Source organism: Mustela putorius, unplaced genomic scaffold, assembly GCF_011764305.1.
Source record: "Mustela putorius furo isolate JIRA1106 unplaced genomic scaffold, ASM1176430v1.1 tig00003898_pilon_pilon_pilon, whole genome shotgun sequence".
NCBI classification, from domain to species: domain Eukaryota; kingdom Metazoa; phylum Chordata; class Mammalia; order Carnivora; family Mustelidae; genus Mustela; species Mustela putorius.
The window spans coordinates 19,344,565-19,363,593 of NW_025422047.1; the positions used below are offsets into that span (position 1 = coordinate 19,344,565).

General features: G+C 37.2%; 1 protein-coding gene across 2 annotated transcripts in view; it reads right to left on the reverse strand.

Annotated features, from left to right (window-relative positions):
- WDR72 (WD repeat domain 72) overlaps window positions 1-19,029 on the reverse strand; it is a 212,070-nt gene that overhangs the window by 183,521 nt on the left and 9,520 nt on the right. For both annotated transcript variants that reach the window (XM_004755388.3, XM_004755389.3), the window contains exon 2: window positions 1,514-1,678. In XM_004755388.3, coding sequence (XP_004755445.1) covers window positions 1,514-1,666 — 153 coding nt within the window. In that variant the 5' untranslated portion in view covers window positions 1,667-1,678. The remainder of the gene's footprint in view (window positions 1-1,513; window positions 1,679-19,029) is intronic.

A 19,029-nucleotide genomic window follows, 5' to 3' on the forward strand; every position in this document is an offset into this window, starting at 1 on the left:
CCTTATCTCTTCTCCCCCTCCCTTCGGTAAGCCCTTAACATTAATACCAAATGATAGTCTCAGTCACAAATATACTAATATAAGATTATGTCATCTCCTTGCATAAATCATCTCAAAATCCCTTGATACTGTCACTGCTTTTAATTAGCATGTGGCATTAGCTCTTGCTAGTTAATTCTTTTGTTTTTTAATCTAAATCCCTCAGCACCTCAGGTACTCGGAATACCTTGTATGATCAGTGCACTGCATCAGCCTATGCCCTTCCTCTACTATGGTGCAGTCCTTGGGACAGCCAGCACCAAGTCTTCTCATCTGTGTTTGAATGCAGGTACCTAGCATTCTGCCTTAACTTATAATATTTGGTCAATAAATGCATGTTGAACAAATGTAAATAAACAGTAGGAACATATGTAAAAAGATACAGATGCTAGGATCCAAATTTCTTAAGCTTATTGCAACCTACATAGTATAATACAACTACTCCAGCTGGGAAAACACATATTTGAAACATTAAAAAGAGTAGCAAGACCACTTAAGCCATTTAGAAGCCTGAGTTTAAACTCTAAGAGATAATAAATGTGAGGGCCACTTTTCAAAGCTCAGCTCTTGCAATAATACCAGTGCCTTCTTTCAGGAATGTTCATAAACACTGAGCTGAGCCAGTCTGCTAGGCAGTTCTTGGCAGTCCTGTAGTGTAACTCTTCTGTGATGGGAGATGTTAATTAATTACACTATAAAATAGAATTACAATTAATTGTTAATTTAGGTTTTAAAGTGACAAACTTTAAAGGCTAAAAATAGTCTTTGATCTTTAAAAGGCTTCTTAATGAGGGCAGTATACTTTAAGTACATCATTAGTTTAAATGTTCAAATTGGGTCCAGAGGCTGCTAGCACTAAGCAAATATCTATTCCAATATGTTAAATGTTTATGACTTGGGACAGGGACAAGTAATTGCTAATCAATGGGCCAAATCCTAGGTGAGGTCAGGTTCTGAGATAGGAAGACGACAATAGTAAATTGGATTTAGAGCTTTTTGATGTGATCTTTAAAAATCACGTGCAAGCAGAGACCAAAAGAATAGCAAGAAGGCCAAACTGACAGAAACACCCAGATAATTAAGATATTACTCATTTAGCTAATAGCAGTTTTCAAGGGTGCCCTTTGTTTAGATTAATGAGCCATAATTTTTAGAATTATACTTACATGTCTGTAGTTCAGTTACTTAAACATATAATTCAGGATGTAAAATGGTAAAACTCAGCATAGCTTAAAAGGTGATAACACTTAGTTGGTAGCTAAGATTAGCAATATTCATAATCTGATTTTTAAATATGATCTTGATCCATCATATAGTACTTCATTTTCTCCAGATTCAGAAGTAAAACCAATTTATTGCTTCAGTGAGTACCTTTTTAACAATCATGCAAAACTCCCACCATCATGGCAGGTAGAACCAAGTCGTGCTTATTTTGTGAGTGCTGTCTGCTTCGGTATGAATCATTTTCACTAACCTTTAGCTCAGGTGAGAGATTCCAAAGGCAGAGCTGACCTTCTTGACTTCCAGTCACAATGGTTTGCTGGTCATCAGTGATCATGATGGCAGTGATGCTGTGCGGAGGGGCCTTCTTCCCCCAGAGCGCTACTGCCTGCAAGGAGGACCTCATGCTGAGAGGATCCTGAACAAAGAAGAAAGTGGACACAGAAAAGAACAGAGAAGAAAGTGGACATCATTCGTAATTGTGGGGGTACTGATCATGTCACAGATAGATCTGCCAAGATCTAAACGCTGGGATGTATCCTCTCAGAGAAGGGGAAAAGGATGCTTCCCTGCCAATTAGAGGAGAAGGCAATCAGGAGACGTTGAAATTATCACACCCAGTGTTAATCCATCCAACGGCAATGACTTTTAGCCCCATTTGTGATTATTCATGCTGACAAAGGCAAGGGTAGGAACAGTATACCCACTGCATGCACAGCTGTGACTACAGGTGGTCCTGACTTGCTCCAAAGTCCAGCGAGGCCTCTCAAGAAACAGAGCTAGCTACACACTATAATCTGAAGACAGCTCTGCATACTCTCTCTCCCAAAAAATGTCATCACCTCACCTGAGTAGCAAATATGTAAACTTTGTGGTGAAGAAATAAATCTTTTCCATAAAAACCATGTTTCCTAGTCTTGAAAGATCCACGTGGGACTCTCCTGATATCTGCCATACTCTTGTTCCACCCATACTACCTTTTTTTTTTTTCTTTAAAGATTTTATTTATTTGTCAGAGAGATCACAAGTAGGCAGAGAGACAGGCAAAGAGAGAGGGAGAAGCAGGCTTCCTGCCGAGCAGAGAGCCCCATGCGGGAGAGCCCCATCCCAGGACCCCGAGATCAAGACCTGAGCCAAAGGTAGAGGCTCAACTCACTGAGCCACCCAAGCACCCCACCACCCAAACTACTTCTAGTAATAATTTTTATTTCACCTGTGTTTGTATTTGATCTCTTCCTGAACACGAATTTTCATGAAATTACTACCTTCATGTGTTAGTTACAAGGGTGAAGATGAATACATACCTGTCAAAAAATGCTTGCCTGTGTCCCACCCACAATGATCTGAAACACACCTAGTGACATGTGGGTTACAGTCTGTGACACACTAAGTTAAATATTTCCCCCATTCTTTTCTGAAATAAAAATAATTCTGTGATGAATAATGCTTTAAGTCTTTAGAGTAGATTATTAAATTTCCTTTTATGACTTAAGGGTATATATTTAGTCTCATTAAAAATGTCAAAAGAGGGGCACCTGGGTGGCTCAGTGGGTTAAAGCCTCTGCCTTTGGCTCAGGTCATGATCCCAGGGTCCTGGGATAGAGCCCCACATTGGGCTCTCTGCTCAGCAGGGAGCCTGCTTCCTCCTCCTCTCTCTCTCTGCCCCAACGTGAGATCTCTGTCTGTCAAATAAATAAATAAAATCTTTAAAAAAAAAATGTCAAAAGATAAGAGAGGGGGGAAGATACCAAGCTTACTTCCCACATTTAGCTTACTTCCCACATTTGGCTTGAGAAAGTTAACAAAATGAAAAACTTCTGTCCTAAGGGACTTCTCGTTCTGAAGCATAAAAAGGATAAACACCAAAGTACCAAAATAAGTTATTAAATTTTATGGTACGTATTATTTATAAGGTTTGATTATACACACACACACACACACACACACACACACACGAATATGCATTGACACTATTAGACCAAATTCGATGTAGGCAGAGCTTAACCCATAAACTGGTTGCTTTCAAAATTTTATTTGTCATTCCATTGTTTGGTATTCAGTACCAGTTCCTATGTTTCATTTCTTGGCTCAGTACACAAGTGGTCCCCAGGTACCACGAAACCAAGATTTCTATGAGAACTATTTGGAGCTTTGCACTTCAGACTATCAGGACCACACATATTAATCACATTACTAAGCTAACCAAAGAATGGTGGTTTCAATAACTCGGACTTCTACTTCAAACACAGAGAATCAATACTGTGTATGCACATTTATGCATGTGTGTGTGTGTATTTTAATTGTTGCCTCATGCCATGCTTGTAAATAGGTCTAGGGAATTCCAAGCAATACGAATCTAAGAAAAATCTGAAATAGGAGCTGAGTCAGTTTACATGTTAATCCCCACTTATAGACACGAAGCCTTCCTTACTCAATGAAAAGGAATCTAGAAGAACTCCAACACTACTCAGAAAGATAAGGAAGACCATTTCCCAATCTCCCCAGAAAAATATGCCAAATCTCAAACACAAAACAGGTTTGGAATAAAAAATATTGTTCTATATTTTTATATATTGCCAGAATCCCTACATGCAGAAATACAAGTAAATAATTGTTCTCAGGTCAATGATACCAGTGGGAGACCTCTCAAAAAAACTACATGCCTATTAGAATATTTTCTAATATTTTAAATACTGAAATATCTAGAATTTCACATTTTTTAAAAAATCATACTAAGTGTTAAGAATATAAAATGATTAGAATTCATACACAGCTGTTGGAAATGCATAATGAAAAATAGTTTTGCAGTTTTTTCATAAAGTGAAAACATGTACTCAGTACATTACCCAGTCAATCCACTCCTAGGTCTCACCCAAGAGAAAAGAAAGCAAATATTTATACAAAGATTTCTACATGTAAGGTTTTATTTATAATAAAATATATAATATTTTATTTACAAAAAATATATAATATATAATAAAATAAATTATTTATTTACTATAAATAAAATATTTATAACATTTACAATAGCTAAAAACTAGGAAAAAAAACTCATGTCCATCCCATGGGGTGAATGGATAAATTGTGGTATAGCCTCACATTTGGATACAATTCAGCTATAAAAAGGAATAAACTCTTAATTTGCACAATATAGATGAAACTAAAAACAATTATACTGAATGAAAACAGTAGCTAAAAGGAATAAATATAGTACGACTTCATTTGTATAAAATTCTAGGAAATTCAAATTACTTTAGGACAACAGGAAGCAGGTTAGTAATTGTCTGTGGACAGGAGAAAGGGACAGGGATCACAGAGATTGCAAAGGAGAATAAAGAAACTTCTGAGGATGGTAGACACGTTCATTATTTTGACTGCTGTGATTGTCTCACAAATGAACACATCCGTTAAAACACATACAACAGTACACTTTCAATACATACGTGTACACATATAAATACACTGCATGTCTATTACACTTTAATAAATATTTTTTAAAGGCATTTGGAAGATACTTTCACAACCAAGATTGAATATGGTTTTCATAGAAACAACTACAATGGCAATTAAGCTTGCAATAAGAAATTACAAATCAGCATGGTACTGCCATAAAAACAGACACACAGACCAGTGGAACAGAGTAGAGAGCCCAGATATGGACCCTCAACTCTATGGTCAAATAATCTTTGAAAAAGCAGGAAAAAATATACAGTTGAAAAAAGACAGTCTCTTCAATAAATGGTGCTGGGAAAATTGGACAGCTATGTATAGAAGAATGAAACTTGACCATTCTCTTACACCGTACACAAAGATAAACTAGAAATGGATAAAGACCTCAACATGAGATAGGAATCCATCAGAATCCTGGAGGAGAACATAGGCAGTAATCTCTTCGCTATCAGCCACAGCAACTTCTTTCAAGATATGTCTCCAAAGGCAAAGGAAACAAAAGCAAAAATGAACCTTTGGGACTTCATCAAGATCTAAAGCTTCTGCACAGCAAAGGAAACAGTCAACAAAACAAAGAGGCAACCCATGGAATGGGAGAAGATATTTGCAAATGACAGTACAGACAAAACGTTGATATCCAGGATCTATAAAGAACTCCTCAAACTCAACACATATGAAACAGATAATCATGTCAAAAAATGGGCTGAAGACATGAACAGACACTTCTCCAATGAAGACGTACAAATGGCTATCAGACACATGAAAAAATGTTCATCATCTCTAGCCATCAGGGAGATTCAAATTAAAACCACATTGAGATACCACCTTACACCAGTTAGAATGGCCAAAATTAGCAAGACAGGAAACAACATGTGTTGGAGGGGATGTGGAGAAAGGGGAACCCTCTTACACTGTTGGTGGAGATTCCTCAAGCAATTAAAAATAGAGCTTCCCTATGACCCTGCCATTGCACTACTGGGTATTTACTCCAAAGATACAGATGTAGTGAAAAGAAGGGCCATCTGTACCCCAATGTTTATAGCAGCAATGGCCACAGTCGCCAAACTGTGGAAAGAACCAAGATGCCCTTCAACGGACAAATGGGTAAGGAAGATGTGGTCCATATACACTATGGAGTATTGTGCCTCCATCAGAAAGGATGAATACCCAACTTTTGTATCAACATGGACGGGACTGGAAGAGATTATGCTGAGTGAAATCAGTCAAGCAGAGAGAGTCAATTTTCATATGGTTTCACTTATTTGTGGAGCATAACAAATATCATGGAGGACATGGGGAGATGGAGAGGAGAGGGAGTTGAGGGAAATTGGAAGGGGAGGTGAACCATGAGAGACTATGGACTCTGATAAACAATCTGAGGGGTTTGAAGGGGCTGGGGGGTGGAGTGGGAGGTTGGGGGGAGTCAGATCGTGGGTATTATGGAGGACACGTATTACATGGAGCACTGGGTGTGGTACATAAACAATGAATTCTGTTATGCTGAAAAGAAATAAATAAAAAAAATTTTAAAAAAGAAATTACAAATCATTCAAGAAGATGACAAACCATTACAAACAGAACAATCAGTTCTGCCAGAACTAATAAATAAGAGAACAGTATAAAACTTACTGTGAAAGAAGAACAAATATTCTAAATTGCGATAAACTATGAAAGAGGGGCACCTGGGTGTCTTAGTCGGTTAAGCGTCTGACTTCGGCTCAAGTCATGATCCCAGGTCCTGGAATCAAGTTTCATGTCAGGCTCTCTGCTCAGCAGGGAGCCTACTTCTCCCTCTCCCTCTGCCTGCCACTCCCACTGTATGTGCTCTCTCTCTCTCCTTCTGTCAAATAAATAAATAAAATCTTAAAAAAAAAAAACACTATTAAAGAGACAGAAGAAGAAACTTGAAATCTTAGGAGAAAGGAAAGTCTATAGAAATATAAACAGGTAGAATTTTAAAAGAAACAAATACTACTTCTAAAATAAAATATAATCATTGGACTATAACAAATGTCAAGGGAATAGATCAAAAGAGACTCAAGTGAAGAGAGAATCAATGGACTTAATAGATAATTCTCAAAAAATTACACAGAATTAGGGGGCACCTGGGTGGCTTAGTGGGTTAAGCCTCTGCCTTCAGTTCAGGTCATGGTCTCAGGGTCCTGGGATCTCAGGGTCCTCACATCGGGTTCTCAGCTCAGCAGGGAGCCTGCTTCCCCCTTACTCTCTGCCTGCCTCTCTGCCTACTTGTGATCTCTCTCTCTGTCAAATAAATAAATAAAACCTTAAAAAAAAAGAAATTACACAGAATTAAAAAAGTAAGGAGTGATTAAGAAATATATGCTGAGTGAAAAAATCAGAGTTAAGACCAATGAGACATATTAAGGGCTAGAGATGATAGAATGAGAACATCCAACATTTATCTAACACAAGCTGCAAAAAAGGTAGTGCCCTTTCCCTTCCTGGTTAGTTCAGTCCTAAAACCATTAGGCAGAGAAAATATGACTGCAGTGTCAGAGCTCAGTAATGTGAGGAGGGCCTCTGTAGAGGAGAACACGTGGAGCTGGAGCCCAGAGAGGATGAATAAGATGCCCAAATGTGGACATCCCCGTGGGAGAGGCACAGCCCAAGCAGAGAGAAAAAGGACAACCCGTGCAAGGCTGTCACATACTGGGTATTGGAGCCTGAACAAGAAGGAAGGAGTTCACACCATGAGGATGATAATGGAAGTGGCCTGGTGTGGCAAATCAGAAACCAGTGCAAGGTGAGAAGTGTGTTTGTATGGAAGGGAGAGCCAGTGTGGAGGGCTAGAGCCCAAGCAGGGTAACAGTGGAGTTTAGGTTGGATAATGAGGTACTGGCATAGGGGAGTCAGAGGATGGACTAGGTAAGGTGAACATACATTTACAGGGATGCCTTGGAATAGAGTGTGGGAGCCCAGGAAGGATAAGGAAGGCATGCCTGCAGGGGACGTTCAGCATGTCCTGGTGGTATGAGGAGGGGTACTACCGGAAAGTGTGACCAAGCACAGGCAATACGGTGGCTGAGCAGAGTATTCACATCTAGGGTCAGTAGACAGCTCTATGAGGGATGAGGAAGCCATGTAAGGATCAGAAGGACATCCAAACAGAGGGTAGGGCAGCAGCATTGATAGAAAATTGGTTCCATTCAGAGTAATTGATTAAATAATTACTATGTGAATAGGATAACAGGAACCAGGTTTCTTACTATCAAAAAAGAGAGTTGGAAATATAGAAAGGAAGAAAATTAGAACAATCCCTGTTGTGTCGCAATGGAATCAGGTATTGGTATGAACACACACATACACACACCCTGTACACACTTCTAATCTCTGTTCCCTGATGGCTTAGGGGCACCAACACTCCCATAGCAACAAGCTCACTTAGCATCTTCTAAATACTATTCGTTATTGAAAGGAACCAGTCTTTCTTGGGAAACCGGTTGATGCCAAAATACATAAAACACAATCTTGCCAAACTACAAAGAAAAATCAAATAGATTTACTATCAAAGAGGAAGATGTCATATATCACCATCAGTAATAAACAGATCAAGCAGACAAAAAAAAAAGAGAAAGGGTATAAAATACTTGAATTTGCATTTGTAACATCATGGACATATATAGATTCCTGTACCCAGATATTAAATAAAAGCATATTTTATTAAATTATGCACATGACATTTACAAAACTCCTCATGTCAGACCATGAAACATGTCAACAAATCCCAAATGATTAATATTATATAGGCAACATTACCTGACCAAAATGAATACAAATCTGAACCTTCCCTCCTCAACACATACACATACAGACAAATGTTTCAAATGCTCCCTTTCTAAATATTTGGGAACTAAATTATATTATATATGTTCATATATATTTCCATATATATGTTCATATATGTTTGTATATATGTTCACATATATATGCTCCATACATTTATTTTTTTTTTTAAGATTTTTTATTTATTTATTTGAGAGAGAGACAGTGAGAGAGATCATGAGCGAGGAGAAGGTCAGAGAGAGAAGCAGTCTCCCGGTGGAGCTGGGAGCCCGATGTGGGACTCGATCCCGGGACTCCAGGATCATGACCTGAGCCGAAGGCAGTCGTCTAACCAACTGAGCCACCCAGGCGTCCCTGCTCCATACATTTATATCCATATATATTCTAAATGTACATTGGGCTACCAAGAAAACATAATACAAATTAAATATTATTATTTTTTAAGATTTTATTTATTTATTTGACAGAGAGAGATCACAAGTAGGCAGAGAGGCAGGCAGGGTGGGGGGGCAAGCAGGCTCCCCGCTGAGTGAGAGCCTGATGCAGGGCTCCAGAACCCTGAGATCATGACCTGAGCCGAAGGCAGAGGCTTTAATCCGTTGAGTCACCCAGGTGCCCCAATACAAATTAAATATTATTAAGACCCAAACACAGAGAAAACTTTGTATAGTAAATCTTTCCAGATATATGTTTTAGATTTGAAGTGAAATTATAGCCTTAAATGCATATATTAGTATGAAAAATTAATGAGCTAAACATCCAAATTAAAATTTTATATAAAAGATCAAGGTAAATACAAAGAAAGCAAGACAGACAATACCATACATAATATAATAATATATTTTTTAAGATTTTATTTATTTATTTGACAGAGATTACAAGTAGGCAGAGAGGCAGGCAGAGAGAGAGAAGAGGAAGCAGGCTTCCCGCTGAGCAGAGAGCCCGATGCAGGGCTAGATCTCAGGACCCTGGGATCATGACCTGAGCTGAAGGCAGAGGCTTAACCCACTGAGCCACCCAGGTGCCCCTATAATAATATTTTTTAAAAGGAAATAATCTACAAAAGCAAAACACAGTTCTATGAAAGGAGAAATAATATGAATAAATCTATGGCACATTTGATAAAGAAGAAATTAAAAACTCCAAAAATATATATATATATATATAAAGTAAAGAGAAAATGATTATAGTAAAATTAATATTTTAAATGAAAGTATAACTATATACTAAAAATTTAGAAAGATTAAGTCAAATAATTTTTATAGAAATATAGATCACTGGAACTAAATGGACATGAAACAGAAAACACAAATAAATCCATGACCTTAGAAATGGCAGGGGAGGGGTTAAATTACACACACACACACACACACACTTACCGATTTTAGCAAAAACTTTTTATTAGACTGTAATCTTCGGGAATTAGGAGGCACATTCATACATATGAAAACACAGAGGGTACATCGTCTAAGCTCTCTAAATTCTCCTGAGTAAAATGACAGATCACCTAACAGCTCACTTGTGTTCACATCAGCAGATTAGAGAATGAGTGAGCAAGAAGCAAAGAAAGTGGGAGCATAATGATTCCCAACTTAAAACAAAAAAAAAGGCACAGAAAAAAAGATAAATCACAGCAAAGATAAAGAAGACCAAATCCCCCCCAAAACCTGTTATTCAAGCTGCAAAATCATGGGCCCAAATCTCCATCACTCCCAAGACAGTTATTACCCATCATGGCAATGACTGGCTGAATAAAAGATGATGAGATGGTCAATATACTCTGCTTAAGAAGGCAGAAGAGCAGGGTGCCTGGATGGTGCATGGGTTGAGCACTAGTCATGGTCTCAGGGTCGTGACATCGAGCCCCAGGTCGGGCTCTTTGCTCAGCATGGAGGCTGCATGAGACTCTCTCTCCCTCTGTCCCCCCACCAAGACTTTCTCTCAGATAAATAAATCTTTTTTAAAAAGGCAGAAAAGCAGGAAAGAGTAGTTTTAATAATTTGAAGACAAAGGGTTAAATAATAAGTTTCACCTATCAGGGAAATTCACTGTGAACAGGAGGTAAATGTGATACACATGACAATCACAAAGCTAGTAGTGAGAAGAACTGCAGGGGTGTGTTTTAACATTCTGTTCCTAAGAAACACTACTCCTAACTCTGTGTTAGTATTTGCGGCATGGCTTCTAGTATTACAACAAAAATCACCCTCTGAAAATCATTTGCCCTTTGGCCTCACTCTTAGCTTACTATCATGTGCTTCCGAGAACTAAGAAGTGGTAGAAGAGGGAGTCCTCAGGGTCACACTGTTCCAAAGGAAACTGGGCATTTTGTGTCCACAGACAATGTGTGCTAAGCTCTTGTCTAAAGGACTCTCTTGTCACCTTTTCAATCTCACTTGCAAAACTGGAGTCAAGGAAATCTGTCTTGACTGCTAAGCAGAACTGTAGCAGAAACAAATTTGGGTAATATTAGCCAGGGAATTAATACATTTGTAATGATTAACCATCATTATGCTGACAATAAATAATTCCTGGGGTGAGTTATTTATACCTCAGTTAACTCTGGAAAATTAGCTTCTCTTACTTGAATCATTGCAATGTTGTCTACTCAATAACCAGTCACATTGTATTAGTCTGGTTTCCTAATTTCCCCTAACATTATCTGCTGTGCAGTGATGTCTCCCTAATGAAATGAAATACTACTGCAAGGAGGCAGAGCAGGCCTTGTTAGTACAGTGCCTAACCCATAGTGGGTACTCGAAAAATGTCATTTTTGAAATTTAAATAATATTATTGTATTATATGATTTTGATGCGTCTTTCTCCGATACTCTTTGTGAACATGGGAATCATTCCTCAATCATCCCTCAATCCCTGCAGTGCCCGAATCACAGTGCTTTGAACATCAGAAAACAATAAATCTTGCTTGAATAAATTATTTTCTTTATCATTTTTCAGCTTTATATTTCAAAAGCAGAGTTTATTAAGATCAAAAAACTTCAAGTCAGGTTAGACTTAAATGTGAGTCACTTAATCACTCTGGCTCCTGTTTTCTCATCTCTAACCTGGAAAAATGACAATGATGCCTCAATCAGGGTTATTGTCAGGGTGAAATGAGATCATGTTTATAATGTGGACAACAGAGTGGTATTCAGTAAATTACTATTATTGTTACTTTAGCACCACACATCTGGATCATGGCAGAGTTACCCATGTATCAAACTTTTTCACCATTACACTTTTGTTTTACTTTTATTCAAATTAAATTCATTTCAAATTCACTAGATTCTAAATCCTCCCAAGACTAGGACCTCTGTCTGCTTTATCCATTGCCATATTTTCAGGGCCCAGAAAAGGATTTAGAATAGGTAATTATCTTTATTTCCAGATTATAAAGTTAATATGTAGTAAAATGACACTATCACTTGCACTGCCTACATTTCAGTATTCTTATTTTTTTTTAAAAGATTTTATTTATTTATTTGACAGAGAGAGCATGAGTAGGTAGAGCAGCAGGCAGAGGGAGAAGGAGAAGCAGGCTCCCCACTGAGCAGAGAGCGCAATGTGGGACTCAATCCCAGGACCCTAGGATCATGACCTGAGCTGAAGGCAGACATTTAAGCGACTGAGCCACCCAGGCACCCCCTGTTTCAGTATTCTTATAAAGAATAAATTCAGTGATATAAATAAAAGCATATGGGTCTTATGGATCATTCATCTAATCCCTCTCACTTACAAGTCAGCAATGAGAAATGTGGTCTAGATAACTCTTCAGATCACTTCTAACCCAGAGATTCTGAGTCTAAGCAAATTGTACAGTGAGAGTAAGTAACTGATTAAAGGTTGTGTATCTCAGAAGTCACTTTTTCCCAAATTTTTTCTTTTTTTTTTTTTTGAAAAAAAAATTTAAAAAGTAACTCCAGAAACTTAGTGCCTTGTTATCAACAGGAGGGAGAGCAAATCCACAACCTGAGACCCTCTGCAATTCCCCAGAAATTGGTAATCAAAAATAAACCTCAAAGGAAAAAAACAGTATATTGTAGAGTCTCTAAGGGATACTCTGCTATAGAGGACAATATTGCCCTATTGCAAATAATTACGTGTCTACATGAGTTTTTAAAAGCTTTGAAAAGGGATTACAAATCTCTATCACAGCCCTCAATTTATAACTGTCATATTCCAAATTTGAGTGCCTGAATGATAGTTCGGAATGTCTAAATCATGACTACATAAAGATGTTTACAAGCATTTAATGACTTTTAAATCTGATCTGATCTATTTAAAAGCAATTTAAAATAAACAATTCCATTGGAAGAAAAAAAAAGTGACTTCAAAAACAAAACAAAACAGAACAAAAAACACTTCCACTGTCAGGGATTAAGTTACAGACTGTTCTAAAGGGTAAATAAATGTCCTTCATTTGGATCTAGTCACAGTACCAAGTACAACATTTTATATTTTGACACTGTATTTTCAATGCATATAAAGCAATATGATCAATATTTCATCTATAATCAGTATAGTATGAAAATAATCACATAAACACACACACACACACACACAAACGTACACCAAACTCTAATCTCCAGTGATCTCAAATAATTTCTACACAAATTTTAACAGCAGCCTACCCAGTTATCACAATGGATTTTCAGGATGAGAAGATGAATGGCCTTTAAGAAGTTCACAACCCACAGTTTTAAATTCTTTGGAAAAACAAAACACATGTAAATGACTCTCTCTTTCTCTTTATATATATGTGTGTATATATATATGTGATATATATATGTATGTGTATATATATATGTGTATATATATATATCCCACCAATGTCATAAAGTGGCTTCAATACTTTGTAACAAGCACTCTAGACACATCCAATTGCTTATGAGAACACAGAGCCTGAGTCATGACCTATAGACAGAGTTGATGTTTCAACTTCCCCTTATGAGAACACAGAGCCTGAGTCGTGACCTATAGACAGAGTTGATGTTTCAACTTCCCCTTCCTTTTGATTTTTGTCCCCTTCTTCAATAACATATAGTCTCTCAAAACCCCTGTTTTATATATATATGTGTGTGTATGTGTGTATATGTATATATATATATAAAATATTGTCATTTCTGAATAGTATAATGAAAAACATAATTTTGAAGAATCTAGTAATTATCAAAATGTGTATTATAAAGCTGGTTTTGATACAGTTTAAATATATACAAAGACACATTCAATTTATAGCTAACTGAAAAAGAACATAATATTAAATTTAAACATGTTATTTACATATATACTATTTAATACATTAAACTCTAGGTATATGTCAAACAAGACCAAAACTACTTTTGTGACATATTTAGATTTCCTACCTTGTATGGTTAATAAAGTCAAACTGTTTGTTTTTTATAATTTCAAGAACATTTTGTTTCTAAATAAGAGAGATTTCAGACTGTTACTTATAAATGGTTATTAGTCATTGGAAACACATGATGTTTGTGACTATGTTATTTCCTAGAAAAAAAAAAACATACTCAGTGAAATCATTGTAATTTCCTCCTTTTATATTTGTTACCACATTTAATATCAATTAATATTAACATAATACTGATTTTTAAAGTCCTACTAACAGGGGATGTTTCAGAGAAGAATCTTTATCAGATGAATGCACCCAGCAGAGTCAAGGAATACTTTGTAGTGAATATGCAGAATTGCTACTGTTTTCATTCTTATTGACACAGGATTTCAATAGTAGAATTCTCTGTGCTTCTTTTCTGTAACCATGACAGAAACTAAATAAATCAGAACTTCCCAGCTGTATATGATGACCCATACTGGGTTGTGAATATTTGATAAGGAGGGGCAAGGGAAATTGAAACCCTCAACCCAGTATGTGTACAAAGATAATCATTTTCTGTGTTTATGCTTTGACATGAAAAAGGGTGAGAAACACTGAATTAAGGAAAATTTGTCAAATAACATAAATGATTTAAAGCTGTAGAAGGTCCAAGGCATTACAGAGTTTGGAAAGCCATACTCATAATTAAGAAATAAGCCTATTTGATGGATGAAGCCATGCTGATGGCCACTAACCATGGCACGAATTCACATGATGCGTAAGTACCTGGGAACTCCCAAGTTGTTTCATTTTTCAAGGGAAAATGTTTTTAAGTGATATCGTTTTAGGTAAAAATAGCAAAGGGTGCTATTTTTTTCACATTCTCACTCCAACAACATGAGCTTCCTAAACAGCTCCCAAACGCACTGGGGCTCTTAAATCACCAGGGGGTAGAACATCTGCAAATGTACAAATTAAAGATGACAAAGGAAGGGTATGTCTTTTCATTGTTTGATCCCTAGTCCCTGGCACAATGCTGGTCTCATATGTGACATTCAATAAATAAATAATCCTTAAATGACTGTGTTTCATCTTAAAACTGGAGCAAGATTTGGGGCACCTGGGTGGCTCTGTGGGTTAAGCCTCTGCCTTCGGCTCAGGTCATGATCTCAGGGTCCTGGGATCGAGCCCCACATCGGGCTCTCTGCTCTGCAGGGAGCCTGCTTCCTCCTCTCTCTTTCTCTCTGCTTGCCTCTCTGCCCACTTATGATCTCTCTCTGTCAAATAAATAAAATCTTAAAAAAAAAAACTGGAGCAATATTTTACTGTAACTAGAAGAAAATTAAAGGATATGGAGTATTTTGCTGATGAGGAAGCAGAGGAAAGGTGACGTGACTTTCTTAGAACCAGTCTTCTTATTCGGGTAGAACTTATATTTTGGGGAAAGTAATCACCCTAGCATCCCTCTTTCTTCACTACCAAATGGATGGAAATAATACAATTCCTCAGTACAGGTTCATCGTTAGGTTATATTTAGCACACCATTATCTCCATTAACTTAGTTTAAAATGGTTTATTGTGAAGAAAAGAGGCAAGAAAATAAAGTCAGATAAATCTTGGCCTCCACCGCCTTTCAAAGCTGGGCTTTTCTCCATAAATATGATACCTAGCAAGTGTAAGAAAAGACAACACACCATTATATCCCCCTTCCTTCTCACCATCATCTTCTTCCCCGTAACAATTTGTTTTTATTTCTCTGACTTCTCTGGGGCTAGCAAGATAATGAGTATGATGCAAATGTGGTTTTGTGGCTGGTGTCTTCTGGACACTGGAATTGTTTACCTTGTCATAAATAACTTCAGAGACACGCCCAGATACTGAGTCTCTGCCTCACTAGCCTCAAAGATAGATACAGATCTCGAACCACTTGACTGAGGATCGCCAACCCAAAATATACAAATTTTAAAGTCCTCAGTTACCATGCATGAATTCTGAAAATAATCTCCTGACCAAAGTAAACATATGTGAAGAAAATAAAAATAGTATAGTAGTTAGCAATCTAAGCTTTGGGATAAAGCAGATGTGGGTTTGAATCTCAGATCTGCTGCTTATACAGTTTTATGACCTCCCAGAATTCCATCTCCAAAGCAGAGGGAGAGCCCAATGGCTTCCTTCAAAACTCAATATATGGGAGCTAAAGAACTTAAATAAATTATTTCATGATTCTTTCCTTCATTTTAGGCCAGAGGGAGTTTTGCTTCTAATTTTAGGGCTTGAATTAAAGTACTTGGAATAGTACTTGAAAATCCATCAAATTGTACACTTGAAGTGAATGCAATTTATTGTATGCAAATTTTTACCCTAATAAAGTTTAAAAAAAAATAGAGAGTTTAGAGATCAAAATAAAGTAGTTTGGCCAACATGACACAGACAGCTAGTAAGTGACAATAAATGGGGGAGGGAAAACAGGGCTTTAAGAAGGGACAAGGAGTAAATGTAGACTAGAGAGAAAATATCTGGGTGTCATGGTAGGCCACAGTTAGAGCTACTTTGACCCCCAGGAACATGAAGCAAGCAGCTCAGGAGTCCACAGGAACCAAAGGGTTCCTGCACAGCTGGTCTCAGCAGAAGCCTTGTCTGCCAAAACCTGTCTGTTTGCAGATGTTCCTGAAGCAAAAGGTCTTATTTTATCAACAGACTGTAATCAGATCACTCCTTAGAAAAGGTTAAAAAAAATGTTTCTACTAAGTCAAAGACTGCCCCAGGCGTATTTAAATAACACATAAAATTCTACTTGGTCTACCCAGTGGAGCTTGACTATTTCAGAATTAACCCCTAACCAACATCAAAGCCAAGTTCCTCCAAAAATGTTATTATTGAGTGATTAACAGCTACCTAGGAAATTCTAGAAAGTAATGTGTTCTAGTTGGGAATGCCTTAGCAGATAAAGTCAACAGTAAAATAACCCAGGGATCAAGGAATGAAGTAAATAGATAATGCAAAATCTCTGAACTTTAAGCACGCATGATCTAGAACTTGTGAAAAACAAACCAGCCAAGAAATCACATTCCTATCACTATACTGACGAAGTTTCCATCATAGCTTAGACTCTCTCAGCCTTGTGGGTCAAAGGTTTTCACAAAATATTACCTTCCATCTTCACCTGCTTGCTCATTTAGCTGTAATGAAACAGAGCTAACACAGCCAAATTAATGCCACGAGTGTTCCATTTATAGTAATTGTCAGAGAGGTGAGCATTAGGCTGGTAAAATAAACATGAGAAAGACAACTCATTTCTTTCCTGGTGACTCCTTCACTTTTATTTATATTCAATCAGTAACAACTTCATGGAATTCCAATACTCCTGTCTAAAACCTTAGTTCTAGGCTAAACGAAGTGGATTTTTCCCCCCTTTAGTTTATTCTATATTTAACTCTCTGAATATTTACAGTCAAACTCTCTTATTTTACACCTATGAGTACCTAACATGAAGAAAAAGAAATGCCACTGTACTATTAAATAAATTCAACAAATATTTATTGAGAACTGTATGTGGTTAAGTGATGGGTTGGACTGCAGAGAACACAAAGATAGAAAAACACAGTCCTTGACCTCAAAGTATTTTTCACTGAGACATCTTGTGGTTAATTTTAACTATTTCTGCTATTAGATAGAATAATTTGTGTGTATGTGTCAGTGTGCGAATTCTGAAAACCTATTTCCAATCGTGAGCGGTTTTTTGTTTGTTTTGCTAAATACAATCTGTAAAACTATTTGACTAATATATTTCTTTAAGTTAATTCACTTCATTTTTAGTATCAAATTAACTTATTTAGGAATAAATCAAGTGATTTAAGAGTCCCTCTAAAATTATTTTATCACTAGTATACATAAAATCAAGGAGTTTGATGTGCTGGTTAGATTTTTTTTTCTTTTTTTGCATGATGCACATGAAAACAGATACTTGTCCATGAACATAAATATTTGCCCTGTACTACCTAAACTCATATTGGGAAATATATCTCCTATCCATTATCATACTGTAGTTTTATCTTCTACCCCTTCAAAACCTCACACTCACAGAGGCAATTGTTTACACCCCAATACTGTGAGCTTGGTCTTTCCTTCCAATTAACCAAGAAAATCAAGGCACTTAAACATGAGCTTCCTTTCATCATGTTAACATCTTGCATCTTTTCCTTAGTTTTAGCTAACTTTTCTAAGATATCCGTACTAAGCTCCTATAATAACTTTTTTTTTCATTTTTTAATTTTTTTAAAGATTTTATTTATTTATTTGAGAGAGAGAGAGAACATGAGAGCGGGGAGGGAGAAGAAGTCTCCCTGCGGAGCAGAGAGCCCCATGCAGAACTCCATCCCGGGACTCCAGGATCATGACCTGAGCCCGAGGCAGTCGCTTAACCAACTGAGCCACCCAGGCACCCAACATTTTAATCCCTATTCCAATTTTCATCTTCTGTCACCTCAGTTACTCCTTTCATTAACCCTTATTTCTTATATCCTCAACTGGTTTCCTTTTTTCTTGGCCCCTTGGCATTTACTTAATATACACTGAGTTAACAAATATTTATTGAATGTCTGCTCTGTGTCAGAGACTATGTAAGATTCTAGGGATATAGACCAAAAAGACAAAGTCACATATCTCAAGACGCTCAAGGGTGTCTGAGGACACAGGCATGTTTGGCATCATCAACAGTATAATGAGTGCTATGTAAGGTAAATGCAAGTGTGTTTGTAGAGGAAATACAAGTGGAGCTTGAAATCAACTGTGGGAAGGATTTCCCCAGGGAAATAACACCTAAGTTCAAATCCTAAATGTTATACACTCGCTGGTTTTGTGCGCTGGGCAAGTTCTTAGTTACTTTAAACTTTCCTCATCCATGAAATGGGAATAATACCTACCTTGCCTGGTTGTAGTGAGACTAAGGGGACAGCATTCGCCAAGCACTGAGGCTCTAGAAGTAGTCAGCCTAGATTTGAATGCTGACTCTACTACCGTTATGTCCTCGGGTAAGCTACTTTACACCTGTTGGTATTGGAGTCTTCACCAGTAAAATGAAAATAATAATATCAATCTAATAGGCTGAGCCTGGGTGGCTCAGTTGGTTAAGCCTCTGCCTTTGGCTCAGGTCATGACCCTGGGGTCCTGGGATTGAGCCCTGAA